The sequence below is a fragment of the Nannobrachium achirus genome, assembly GCF_963921795.1.
Source record: "Nannobrachium achirus genome assembly, chromosome: 14".
Taxonomy (NCBI): domain Eukaryota; kingdom Metazoa; phylum Chordata; class Actinopteri; order Myctophiformes; family Myctophidae; genus Nannobrachium; species Nannobrachium achirus.
The window spans coordinates 24,142,525-24,157,239 of NC_137821.1; the positions used below are offsets into that span (position 1 = coordinate 24,142,525).

Sequence of the window (14,715 nt, forward strand, 5' to 3'; positions counted from 1 at the left end):
GGAACATTTTTGGCTATAGGGGCATCGCAGATTTGTCTTGGGAAACTTGAAGTTGCTCTCATAGACTTTACTATAGAGTAAAATAATACAAAAAATAAATATTCTTTAAGTAGCATGTGAGGGGTCAAACTAGGTGTTTGTCGTGATTCTGAATCCAATGCAAGCATTTGTTTTGCACAAAAAACATTCCTTTCCGAGAAACGGCCGCCACAAAACTTTGAAAAGTGATGACTCAACACTAAACCATAGTTGTATGGGGTCCATTTTTAGCCCAAGGAATGTTTTTCCTGCAAAACAAATGTTTGCATTGGATTCAGAATCATTAAAAACCCCTAGTTTGACCCCTCACATGCTACTTAAAGCATATTTATTTTTTGTATTATTTTACTCTATAGTAAAGTCTATGAGAGCCCAACTTTAATTGGCTCCCACAAGTTTCCCAAGACAAATCTGCGATGCCCCTATAGCCAAAAATGTTCCATATGGCATGTTCTAACTGTGTGCCAAATTTCATGCTTCTTTCATAAAGTGCACGATTCCATCAAAATACTGCCCGAAACGCCTGGACTAATGGTACCTAATAGTCAGGGAATTTTAATAAAACCCTGGGAATAAATTCCTTACCAAACAATTTCTTCACCAATGTATTGGTAAAGGTGTCTAGTAACATATCTAACAAAGATTGAAATTCAACATCCCTAGCAAAATATTTGACAGCTAGGGTAATTCTGGGTCTCGTTCACTTACTATACACTGTACTATAAGGGAAAAAAATCACTCCCAAAAATATGCTTTAAGTAGCATGTTAGGGGTCTAACTAGGTGTTTTTAATTATTCTGAATCCATTGCAAGCATTTGTTTTACACGAAAAACATTCATTGGGCCAAAATCAGACGCAAAAAAAGATGGTTTAGTGAAGAGTCATCACTTTTCACAAGGTGTATGGGGTCCATTTTTGTCCTAAGGAATGTTTTTCGTGCAAAACAAATGCTTGCAATGGATTCAGAATAATTAAAAACACCTAGTTAGACCCCTCACATCCCACTTAAAGCATATTTTTGGGAGTGATTTTATCCCTTATAGTACAGTGTATAGTAAGTGAATGAGACCCAGAATTACCCTAGCTGTCAAACATTTTGCTAGGGATGTTGAATTTGAATCTTTGTTATATATGTTATTAGACACCTTTACAAACACATTGGTGAAGAAATTGTTTGGTAAGGAATTTATTCCCAGATTTGACAGGTATTCTGCTAATTTTCCCTGACTATAAGTACAAGTACCGTAGCAATACCGCCAGGGACGCGCTGGCCATTGGGAAAAGCGGGACAACTCCCGAACGGCCAGTTCATTCCCGGCCTGGACCGGCCATTAGGAAAAAATTAAAAATGAAATGTCGGCCTTCGCTCCATTTTGGGGGCTGGGCGGCCAACAAAGTAAATCGTCACTGTCGGGCAGAAACCTTGTATCTCCAAGTTTAAAATGTATACATTTTTTCGCAAAGCAAAGCCCTGCTTCATCATATAAGGCCGTCGCACAAAAGTAGTTAAACGGTGGGGGAATCATTTTAAAAATGATTTAAACTAGTGAAAACAGCCGATCTACAAGCACACAACGCCTCGTGGTGCGAGGCGTTGTGTGCTTGTAGATCTGCTGTTGTCACTAGTTTAAAACATTTTTAAAATGATAAATACAAAACAAACGGTTTTGGACATACAAGGTTTCCACCCGACAACGACGAAATATAACTCATGTACAGTAATTGGCCCACTGGCTTGTCACTTTTCATGATCTGAAATGGCGAATCTTTGAGTAGCAGCAGCGCTATAGAGAGAGATCTCTCTCGATAGCACGCAATGAGGGCCTCTCCAACTCTTTTCCCCGTGCTGAATCAGGGGCCCAGCATGTCTCTGAATACCGCAATGTAGAAATTCCTTTTTTTCCCCCCCGAAGATGCTTCCAAATGTACACATTTGTTTGGAAATAGAAGATTCACAAGCTCAAAACGCACGAATAGACGAAGTATAGCATATGGGATTTGTTTTGTATCAATAATAAGAATCTGCAAAGCCAGCCTGAGGACCAGACGAAGCTGCCTGTGCAACAAAACCCTCCCCCTCGGCGGATTTGGTGATATAGTCTGGTCACGCAAGGCTAGTAGTAACTAAAGCTGATAAAACGTACAATATTTGCCTTTGAAATGTGGTGGAGTAGAACTATAAAGTATAGAAAAATGGAATTGCTCAAGTAAAGTAAAAGTATCTCAAAGTTGCTCTTACAGTAAGCAGTACTCGAGTAAATGTACTTTCCTCCACTACTACTTTCCTCCACTACTCACATTGGTATGCATGGCGAGAGATGACTTTGTTCCAAGTCTTTATGCATCCTTGTCGGCCATGTCTGATACCGCTTCCGCTGTTATCCCGACTAATAGAAATGTCATAACACGCTCAGAAAAGCCAGACTTCCATTCTCTCTCGGACAGCAAAAGATGTGAATTAGAGATTTAGAGCGGGCCATGTCCAAGACTCACACGCACACACACGTTTGTATTATATGTCAAACAAGGATATCAACATTTTTGAGGCGGAAATTTTATGGATGCCATTTTCAAAGTTTTGTGCCATTTTGTGCCCTACAGCTGAACATAGCGGTTCAACGCGGTTAGTTGTGATCTTGTACATAAGTTATTTTTGGTATGTGACACTTGAGGTGCAACTAAGTTTAAAATAAGGCATAATTCCAACACCAACCGTTAAAGCAAACCTTTAACTGTCTATACTGTCTAATACTAAACCCAACCTGAATCTATTCCTTATTGTAAGCCAAACTCAAACCATGAAACAATCTTTATTTGTGTGAGGACCAGGAAAAATCATCAACAATTTCTGAAATTCGACTTTATACTTGTGGGTACATTAAATGTACCCACTTGTGAGGACTGTACTTGTGAGGACCACATTTTGGTCCTCACAAGTACAGTATTACGGGTACACACACACTGTGTTCACTGTGCAATATTACAACTGATATGCTTTCGTAGATTGTGGTAATGATGTCCCTGAATAGCAAGCGAGCTGCATCTAAAGAGCCCCACAGGACTGAATGGAAATGTGTTGTCTCCCTTTTGTTTCCCTGGCATGGAACACCACAGACAATACACAATGGATGCAGGGATTTAATCATATTTGCGGATGGCTTGTCATGCACGCACAAAGTTGTTGTTTTACACGTAGTGGCTCCAACGGGGAGGCGAGCCTTCCAGAATCTAGATTCTAGTGCAGGGTTCCACTGCTTCTCAAACTTTTTTAATTTCAAGGACACCCCGTTTTGGTATGCGTTAGGCCACGGACCCCGATAAATCTGAGAGTGTAAAATGGAACCGTCCATTTGGTTCAATTGGGGACCCCTTGGAATCCCCTCAATGTCCCCATCCCCTGGACCCCACTCAGACTGTGTGTCTGTCTGTCCATGTCTTACCTCACTTATCGCACTTGTCGCATGCGGCCCCCAACACCTACAGTACGTGGCACCGCCAATCCAACCAATATGCCAATATATGGAGATCTCTATATCTGTCAGTCCGCTTGTACCTTTTATGGACATCACAGATGTCATTTACAGTATATGCCATGCTCTCCTTTGTGCCCATACTGTATATATGGAGCTGGCATGTCAAGGACCCCTATTAATGTATTTGGCCATGGAACCCCAATCTCAAAATATTTGTGCGTCTCTCTGTCTTTGTCCTCTCTCTCTCTCTCTCTCTCTCTCTCTCTCTCTCTCTCTCTCTCTCTCTCTCTCTCTCCCCCCCACCCCCCACGGTGTGTCTCAACAGGTGGTGAATCAGGTGGCTTACTTCATCCGTCAACCGGGAGCAGAGATCCTGGAGGAGACGTTCGAGGTGTTCGTGCAGTTCGGCACGGTGCACGGCGAGCCCACCGAGGGCCTGCTGAGGCTGATGAGGGCCATGTTCGTCCCCAACATGGCCCAGGAGGCCAGCGTGTGGCCCGAGAGCGTCAGGAACAACTCCATCGTAGACCTGCATCAGTACCTCTCCAAGCTCACAGGTCAGTGGCAGAGCTTCTTCACACCGTGCCACTCGGATGTTTCATGGTTTTCAAACTTTTTCAAGTCAAGGATCCACAAAATGATATATATTTGGCCGCGGACCCCCATCGGAAAATGTTTTGTGCCAGGGACCCCCAGAAGAGATCGAACATCTAATAACTAATAATTTAGTGAATGTCTGTCTGTCCGTCCGTCTGACCATCTGCATGCTGACATCACTGATACTACACAGTTCCGCCACCATGGTAACCGTCTGTCTGCATGCTGACATCAGCATCACGTCATACTCTGACGTCATAGTACTGACATTACAGACTGGCCTGGACACGGAACACCATTTATGGGCATAAAGATCTGCCCAATGGGCACTCCCAACATCATATATGGGCATAAAGATCTGCCCAACGGACACTCCCAACATCATATATGGGCATAAAGATCTGCCCAACGGGCCCTCAATCCCTCAAATACTGTGCACACCCCCGGGCACAGGACTAGTTTTCAATATTTTCAACAATTTCAGATCTACACGCTCACAGACACGTGACTTTGTGCTGCACTGTGAGCTTGTAGATCAGCTGTTTTTGAATAGCCAACATGTAAATGGATGTAGTGATTAAAATGATTGTGACTCCTAAGTGAACTACTTTTGCCGGGGAACCCCTGGAACCTCTCCCCAGACCCCACTTTTAGAACCAATGGCGTAGCGAGTTTAAACCGACGCAGACGCTGCATTGACATTTGGAACCGCGACGCACAATTAACGCACGAGTGCCAGGCGCCTCGTGTTCAGCGTCTTGGATCGAAACACTAATTTACAACACCTGGCACAGGGGATGCTTTTGGGAGGTATAGGAAGCATATTAATTGAAAACATCAAGAGTGTGTGTGTGTGTGTGTGCGTGCGTGTGTGTGTGTGTGTGTGTGTGTGTGTGCGTGTGCGTGTGTGTGTGTGTGTGTTTGAGTGCGTGCTTGTGCGTGTGCATGCTTGTGCGTGTGCGTGTGGTGGAGCAAGGAAAGAGAAAGAAAGAGAGTCATTCATTGTCGTGTGTGTCGTGTATGATTTCCTTCTATGATTTCCTTCTAGCCATTGTTCAACCACTTCAAACCTGTTGTTATGCATGTCATTATAGCCGTTCTACTAGCTCGGGGGTCAGCAACCCGTGGCTCTAGAGCCGCATGCGGCTCTTTAGCGCCACCCTAGTGGCTCCCTGGAGCTTATTCAAAAATTTATGAAAATGGAAAAAAATGAGCTTTTTGTTTTAACGATTTTTTTATCATCACTGTCAGGCAGACACCTTGTATCTCCATGTTTTTGTTTTTTTCGCAAAGTGAAGCCCTGCTTCATCATACAAGACTGACGCACAAAAGTAGTGAAAACAGCAGATCTACAAGCACACAACGCCTGTGTGCTTGTAGATCGGCTGTTTTCACTAGTTTAGTTAATTTTATGATAAATACAAAACAAAGTTTTGGATATACAAGGTTTCCACCCAACAACGACGATATATAAAGCTTTTATAATTTTTTGCGGGCTCCAGACAGATTTGTTTTGGGGTTTTTTGGTCCAATATGGCTCTTTCAACATTTTGGGTTGCCGACCCCTGTACTAGCTCAAATCCAGCTCAGTGGCCTTGTGGTTAGAGTGTCCACCCTGAGACTGGGAGGTCGGTGTTCAATCCCCCGGCCAAGTCGTTACTATAAAAGACTATAAAAATGGTACCAATGCCTTCCTTCCTGCCCGGTTAGCCTGTGTGACATAGTGGCGTCATGTCCTGGGGGTGTACTTGTACTTCAAGCTGCCTCACGCTATGGAAACAGCAGATAAGCTCCTGATGTGTGTGCCACATGTATAAACATGTTAATAACATATTCAGTCCATCAAACTTTACTTGTACAAGCTCAAAACTTGAGTTAATCGATCTGCTATTTTCATGAGTACGGCATACTGTACAGGGTATAACCACTTAAACCCTACATACAGACAGTACAGTACACTGTTGACTGGAGGTCTATACTCTCATTATTTTCCCTCTACACCAAAAAGCTTAGTTAGTTAAAAATAGGCTATATCTAAAAGCTCACAATGTGTTGGTTTAGCGAACTTCTGCTATTGCCAAATGTTGGGCTACTGTGACATGCCCAGAATAGGGCCACTAGGGTTCATGTGGGTAAGTAAGTACTTAAACATGCTCATAGCATTAAAATACCATCGTGTTTTCAGCTCACAGGGCAGGCAAAACTTTCACTTATAATGACATGCCCGCAATAGGGACCCGCCAGGTCCAAAGTGGTTAAACTCTTTCGGTTCAAAATGAAAAATGCCATCTAGTGTAGTCGGTAATTTGTTGCCACTACACTTTCTGCTTCCCCTGTTCCATCTTTTAACCCATTTAGGCCTAGGATTGTTGACTGCTTTAACTATTGAAAAATAGCAGATATACAAGCTCACAGCGCGGCACCGAACATTTGTAACTCAAATATTTACTTCTGGGTGGTCCCCGGGACAACATATTTTGAGATGGGGGGGTTTGCGGCCGAATACATGTAATTTTGGGTGTCCTTGACATGAAAAAGTTTGAGAACAGCTGATTTAGAGGAAGGATTTAGAAGTCGGGTCAAAGATCGGGACTTGCACACATTTTCACGATTTTTCAAAAATAGCAGATCTACAAGCTCGCAGCGCGGTGCGAGCTTGTATATCTGCTATTTTTCAATAGTTAAAGCATAAAAACAATGGTTAAAGTGGTTCAAATCTAACGCGACTCGGGCACGTTCCCGGTATTTGAGAGTTTAACCGCTATTACTCTGCTGTGATTGAATCCTTGACACGCTGCGTTCCCCCGCCTTTCCCCGTCCCCATAAGTTCCCTCTCTTTCTCTCTCCTAGACTCAGCCACCCTGAGCCCGTCTCTGCTTTGTATCAATTCCACTAAAGCTATCCCCTCCAAAAAAGAAGAAAAACATTTTCAAAAAAAAAGAAAAGCTAAAACGCTTTCCCCTTGAAAGGGAGAGGAACGCGTCCCAACAATGGAGGGTTACAGTGAAATTCACTCTGACAAAATGTCTCCCTGACAGCCAGCCATTGATCTGGGCGAGGGAGGCTTTTGTACAGTGTAGGATTGTTATTTTTTATGTCGCTGGGCCACGGAGATGATGATGCACTCGCTCCCCGGCTGTTTGTTCCCACATAACAGCCAGAATGGTAAGCAGGAGGGACACACCATGGAGGGACCTTGGTGGAAAAAGTAATTCACATGTTTTACTTAAAGGGCCACTTCACCTCTGGTACAACCAGATCTTATTTTATTGTTGTTTGGGACACAATCAACACAATCCTGAGTTATTCTTTGTGTTCAATCTGTGTTTTGAGATATTTTAGTATTTCAGCTGTGCTAGTGATGCGTTTTGCATCATATGATGCAGCATGATGATGCAAAATGCATCATATGATGCAAAATGCATATGATGCAAAACAACAATAAAATAAGATCTAGTTGTCCCAGAGGTGAAGTGGCCCTTTAAAGGACAACTTTGTTTTTTTACAACAAGGGTTAATATTTTAGATTGTAATTAGAGAAAAGAAAAGATGAGTGTTAAAATGTTCATTTACTGCTTTCTATTTTAGCGATTTTAGTATTTTGATTTCAGTGGTTGGGGGCATGCGTACTGTAGTTTGCGTACAAGTGGCTAAATATGTCTTTTTAGACACAATAAGCTGGCAATTTCTTTGTTACTATTGACACCAGCCCCCATAAGTCACATCTGCCCATGAAAGATTGCGGTGCATCTTGGGAATGGGCTTATTATGTCTAAAAATACATTTTTGGCCACTTGCATGCATGGGGGCATGCATGCAAATCAAAATCGTTAAAATCACTAAAACCATAGAAAGAAGTAAATGAAAACATTTTAACACTCATCCTTTCTTTTCTCTAATGACTATCTAAAATATGAACCCTTGTTGTAAAAAAACTAAGTTGTCCTTTAAGTAAAAGTCTATTTAAGCCTGTGAGCTTGTAGATCTGCTGTTTTCAAATAGTTAAAGTATGTTTTGTAGTAATAATCCAAATCTACATGTAACTAAAGATTTCAATTAACTGTAAAAACGAATAAAAAGTACAATATTTGCCTCTGAAGAAAAATGAAAATACTTGATTAAAGTAAAAGTACCTAGAAACTGTACTTTAACACTTTCTAAGCCGAAATAGAATGGGGGTTGGTAGATTAGCCGTGAAATTTCTATTATTGTATTGTGATCGAGACATAATATTATGTTTATAAACATGAGCCCGCAGCCCCTCCATCTTGAACAGCGCCGTTGTTTTTTCTTTTTTTTCCCCCCCCAGGTCAGTAACTCACCGTGATTTTCTCGATCTCCGTTGGGATAGAATGGGTGTTTTGGCCGATCATCGATCTCCCCGTGCGTTTCGCGTGCGCGATCCGTTCACGTAAATGTCCCCGCAATTAATCCATGTGTGACTCAAGAGCAGAACTGAAAATTTTCGCTAGCATAGCCCCTAGCATGGCTGCTGTACAAGCACCAGGGTACAGACAGTAACCGAATGGGATAATGTGCCTTGGAAAAGGAAAGGCCAATGACATCACTTCTACTTCATCTCAGCCCAGCCATGAGCTATCGATGCACGAGTGGTGACTAGGGAAGGTTAGACGATCGCCGATTTTCGGATGAAAATCATTTATTTCGGTAAATACGGGAAAGTACGGGAAAAGACGATTGGCTGCCCCCCCCCCCCTAGGAAGTTCGATATAGTACGGTTTTAACATTAAGGGGCTCCCCGTGGCTTGGAAAGGGTTAAGTGCAGTACTTGAGTAAATGTACTTGGTTACTCTCCCCCACTGGTAATCATACAGTGTAGCGTACCGGGTGCTCTGTGATGGTTCAATTCTCATGCTAATTACCCCAATCATCTTGGCTGAAACGCCACCGCGCGTCAGACGCACGCGCACACAAGCGCACGCGTGACGTCCGCACTCACACTCTCACTGCGGTGGTTGGTAAACATAAACCCTACAATCGCACACGCCTCTCTACCTGACACCGCGCCCTGGATAATCAGCCAGAGATTGGATAATCCTGACCGAAATCCCTCTCGTCCCGTACAGCCCCCCTCATCCCCACCACCCCCACCTCCAGCCCCAACCAACCCCCGCCCGAACCGCCTCCCCCCTCGAAAGCTCATTTTGCAATATCACTTTTCAGTAAAACGCACCAGCAATCAAAGGCATATCTCTCAAGGATTCGGGAATTCTTCAACTTCTCAAATCCTGCCTCCAGGGTAAACATTTCTCTGCTGTGCGAGTTGCGGAGGAAACTTTTCTGAAAACTTCCCAGAGTCGGTAATAATGCAGTCACACGATGATGGGGCTCGGAGCAAGGCTGCACCCTCATTCACTGTCGTTCATCTACGGCGTAGAGGTCGACTGGAAGGCCCCTGGAACGCACACATGTGCACACACGCACGCACGCACCCACACGGGAGATGGAAAAAACAACAACACGAACACCCATAGATGTGCGCAGTGTGGGGGGGAGATGATAACAAAATACCTGTGGGGCGTGCGTGCACAAACATGCATGCACACACTCTCTCTCTCCTGTGTTGTGCTCTTTAGCTGGTTTTTTTTTGCTCACCTCATGTGCTCTCAGTTGCCTCATTATTTTTCTCTCTCTTTCCCTCGCTCACTGTCCTTGTGTTGTTTATCTCCTTACAAAGGCTACGGCTGCTGCTTCCTGCTGCGTGTGTGTGTGTGTGTGTGTGTGCGTGTGTGTGTGTGTGCGTGTGCGTGTGTGCACGCAAGGTACCTGAAGCCAAACTCTCTCCTCCTCCTTCTACTCACTTCTCCTTTACATTTTCCCGTCTGGATGAAGGCCGTGTTCTTTCTGAGCTAAGGTCTCCTCCTCTCTAGGGCTGTCACAATAGAGGGTATGCGAATGCTTAAAGTGAATGGCATACCGAGTGGCAAATTGAGTGGCAAAGTGAGTTTAATGTCGTTTAACGTCGTTTAATGCAATCAGATAAGACTTTTCTGTTTGGATGTATGGGCTGTCAAGGCCAGAAAGTAGTCTTTTGCCACTCAGTAGGCGTTCCCGCATAACTTCCGGGTATGATGATGATGTCACGCGCATACCCTCTATTATTACATAATCGTTTAAACGCAGTTATTTGACATAATCTCAATTATTTTGTCATAATCGTGAATATTGAAAAATACATTTACAAACATTTTCAGAAATAGTGGAAATAGCAGATCTACAAGCTCACAACGCATCGCAACGCGTTGTGAGCTTGTAGATCGGCTATTTCCACTATCAATGTTATAAGTAGAAAGTTTTCAAACATGCGAGTAATTTCTTTGTATATTTAGGTCATGTGTCATATCTGCCATGTGCAACTTCAAAGCCTAAAAGCCGAACAGAAATGTAATTATCAACGACAAAAACACAATTAAATCTCTAATCGCAATTATTTGAGTCGTCATGTAAAATGTAATATCCTGACAGCCCTACTCCTCTCTCTCTCTCTCTCTCTCTCTCTCTCTCTCTCTCTCTCTCTCTCTCTCTCCACGTCTCTCGTTCACGCCGTTCTGCGCTGGCCTCTCGCGCTGCGTCCTGGTCTGGCACGTGTCCTTGGGGAGGATGGAGAGACTGGCACCTCTGCAGAAGTGCCAAACTGTTTTTCATTTAATTTTTTTGTCTCTCCTGCCAAGGACTGGAGAAGACCTTTGATGTCGGAGCAAAGAGAATACCTCAGCTACCCTTTGCCTGAGCGACACATACTCGCGCGTCGCTTTGTAGACATTAAAACCTCAAAAGCGCCACACTTTCCAGAGAGCTAGTATGCATATACTATATATGTATAGGTATGTCGTAGGTGTCGGGTGGAAACCTCACATGTCCAAAGCTGTTACTTTTCAGAATTCAAATGGCAGAAATAGCAGATCCACAAGCTCAAAAAGCCTCGCATCGTGGCGTGTTTTGAGCTTCTAGTTTTGAGCTATTTTTGCTACTTTAGTTTGACAAAAAAAACGAAGGGTTCCCAGTTCGATCCCGGGCTCCCCCAGAGTTAGTGTCGAAAAGTCCTTTAGAGCAAGACTCGAAAACCTCTGGTCGCTCCTGATGAGCAGGTTGGTGCCTTGCATGGTTTCCTCCACCATCGGTGTATGAATGTGTGTGTGTGAATGGGTGAATGTAATGCACAATCTCTGTAAAGCGCCTTGGATAAAGGTGCAATATAAATGCACCATTTACTGTGCGTGAAGGACCTGAAAGGTTTAACTGTGTTACTGTGTGTCTACTGCGAAGGACTGAAAGGTGTAACCGTGCGTGTGTGTGTGTGTGTGTGTGTGTGTGTGTGTGTGTGTGTGTGTGTGTGTGTGTGTGTGTGTGTGTGTGTGTGTGTGTGTGTGTGTGTGTGTGTGTGTGTGTGTGTGTGTGTGTCAGATGCCAGGTTCAAGCTGGAGGGGAAGACGGTGCTGTACATCCCTATGGAGGCCCTGCAGCACAGCCCTGAGGAGGCTAGCAAGGACAAGGCACTTGTTGGAAGACTGGAGAGTAAGTCGTGTGTGTGTGTGTGTGCGTGCACGCGCGCGCGCTTACTCACTGAGCGAGTGTGTTTGTGTCTCACCGCGGTGCGGCGAGACACAAACTGATCCTAGCGGCAGCCCCGACGGCAACCGCCTGTAGTGTGTAGAGCACCTTACTCTACTATAATAATTTGATAGCTTTAGTTACTATTACTTTGCAGATTCATATTATTAATAAAATAATCAAATTATTTATAAAAATAGGATACATGCTTCAAAAATAGCTCATTATGATTATGAAGTACAGTACACAATGGGGCTTAAGTGGTAAACTTAAGCTTAAGTGGTAAACGATCAATAATTGTAGTCTTGCAGTCCTCTGCGTAATGATTATTGATTACATTCACTTTTGCTACTTGTACATTTTGTACATTTTGATGCTAATACTTTTGTATGGAGGACATTTACTTATACATTATAGTACGAATACAAATAATGTATTCGTACACCGTGTAGACACAGTATTTCCTCCAGCCGTGCGTGCGTGCGTGCGTGTGTGTGTGCACGCTCGCATCGTGGTGTCCTTTTGCGTGTGGTGTGTCTCTGGGGGGATGCTGTATAAAAAGGTCAGTGTTACTTTCATCTCTTTGATCTGCATAGAGGCTGCAGCGTGCTTCCTTCCCCGCGCGCCTCCTTCTTCTGAGACATTATTTAATGAGGCGCTGGGCTCATCACCTCCCATGCACCCTCACCTCCACTCCCGCCGCCGCCACTTTTCTCCTGCGCGTCATCTTTTCCTTTTTTATTAACCTTTTCACATGTCTTCATCCCCCTCTTCCCTCTCCTCCTTCCCCCTGTTATCTTATCGACCCACTCTCTTCCTGTTTGGCTTCCTCTGCTCTCACCCCGGCCTTCACCTCCTCTCTCCTCTCCTCTCAAATTCAAAGTTAGAAAAAAGTAGCTGATATACTGGCTCAAAACGTGTCGCTTTGCACAGCGGTTCGAGCTTTTAGATCTCTGGCTACTTTTGATAATTTTGTGTGACACTGTAGGATGGTCAAGTAGGCTGTGAATTTAAGAAAAAACTCAAACCGTTGTTATGGAGATACCTTTCTGCATGACAGCAAGATAAATTGTTGAAAAATGTACATACTCAAGTAAAGTACAGTAAAAGTACCCCAATATCTTACTGTAAGTGCAGTACTTGTGTAAATGTACTTGGTCACTGTCCACCGTTGCTCCCCTGGCCAGTCGTGGTTATGGATGAGACGATAAGTGATATTATCGTTTATCGTGATAAAAAACACTCACGATAATCGCATGGTGGAGATTGCATTTATTGTGAAATCGTCCTCCGTCATGCACTGGGATCAATTCACCTTTTATTTGCCAAGCTGCAAATACCATTTAAACCCTCTATTGGTAAAACATGCTTACCAGTAAGACTCCCTAATCGGGAGATAAGCGACCGTCAGGTCGTGATTTTAGGGCAAAATGTGTAGGAGCAGTGTCCAAAAATGTGGTTCAAAAAATCGCCCTGATGGTGGCGCTATATGGGACATCCATATTGATGAGATGAGTGTAGACATACTGTGTACCGATTTGCGTGATTTTAGGGCAAAATCTGTAGGAGCAGTGTCCAAAAATGTGTTTGAAAAAATCGGCCTGATGGTGGCGCTATATGGGACAGATCCATGTTGATGACATGAGTGTAGACATAGTGTGTACCGATTTGTGTGATTTTAGGGCAAAATCTGTAGGAGCAGTGTCCAAAAATGTGTTTTGCAAGAATCGGCCTCATGGTGGCGCTAGAAGAGGGCCATGTGAGAAATGAGGGGTGGGGTCTCCGCGTTGCCTTGGCGGACAAATAGGTACTGGCCCCGGCTCTCCCGGATGCTCCTAGCCCGAGTTACGGCATTTTATGTGAGCTGCAGTGGAGGGGGTCCTCCACTGGGGGCAGGCAAGGAGTGTGTGTGCAAAATTTGGCATGGATCGGGGCAACGGTTGCGGAGATATGAGCAGGGCAATAGTGTGACGTGTGAGGTGTGACAGACAGACTGACTGACTGACGGACTCACTGACGGACTGACGGATGGACGGACGGACGGACGGACGGACGGACTGACGGACTGACGGACTGACGGACTGACTGACTGACTGACTGACTGACTGACTGTTGCGGAGATATGAGCAGGGCAATAGTGTGACGTGTGAGGTGTGACAGACAGACTGACGGACGGACTGACTCACAGTTTGTGGAGGTTTTGATAGTAAGTGCGACCTGACGGTCGCAACCAAATCTCTTTGCCAAAAAATAGCTGATCTACAAGATCACAACGCACCACATTGCCTCGCGACGCGTTGTGGCGCGCTGTGAGCTTGTAGATCTGCTATTCGTTGGCAAACGTTCCGCTCCAGGATAATGGATGTTGGGGATATTTAGATTATCGCGATTATATTGTAAATGGAGATTTCTTTGGTCACAGTAATCGTGATGCGAAATCTTCATATTAGGGGTGGGCGATATGGAAAAATACAATATCACGATATTTTCCCAAGCTGTATCACGATACACGATTTTATCACGATTCTTTTTCACGTTGGTTTTTATGGTTCATTTTCAAGTTACTTGACAAAAACTAGACTCTCTGGGTTCCTTTTGGGAGGTCTAAATTTAACTTTACAAGTATGTAACTCTGGCAGTATACAAATAATATACGTACTTGATACAGTGTTTTTTTTACTCTCTACCAGTAAGACTCCCTAATCGGGAGATACGCGACCGTCAGGTCGCAGCGTGATTTTAGGGCAAAATGTGTAGGAGCAGTGTCCAAAAATGTGGTTAAAAAAATCGGCCTGATGGTGGCGCTATATGGGACATCCATATTGATGAGATGAGTGTAGACATACTGTGTACCGATTTGCGTGATTTTAGGGCAAAATCTGTAGGAGCAGTGTCCAAAAATGTGTTTGAAAAAATCGGCCTGATGGTGGCGCTATATGGGACAGATCCATGTTGATGACATGAGTGTAGACATAGTGTGTACCGATTTGTGTGATTTTAGGGCAAAATCTGTAGGAGCAGTGTCCAAAAATG

The 14,715-nt window shown here is 44.0% G+C and overlaps 1 protein-coding gene across 1 annotated transcript in view; it reads left to right on the top strand.

The window, feature by feature from the left end:
* dnah2 (dynein, axonemal, heavy chain 2) overlaps positions 1 to 14,715 on the top strand; it is a gene marked incomplete at both ends in the record, with an annotated part of 552,347 nt that overhangs the window by 11,726 nt on the left and 525,906 nt on the right. Inside the window, 3 exon segments of the mRNA XM_080741500.1 lie at positions 3,839 to 4,070; positions 9,198 to 9,293; positions 11,536 to 11,646. Of these exon segments, the coding sequence (XP_080597626.1) occupies positions 3,839 to 4,070; positions 9,198 to 9,293; positions 11,536 to 11,646 (439 nt within the window).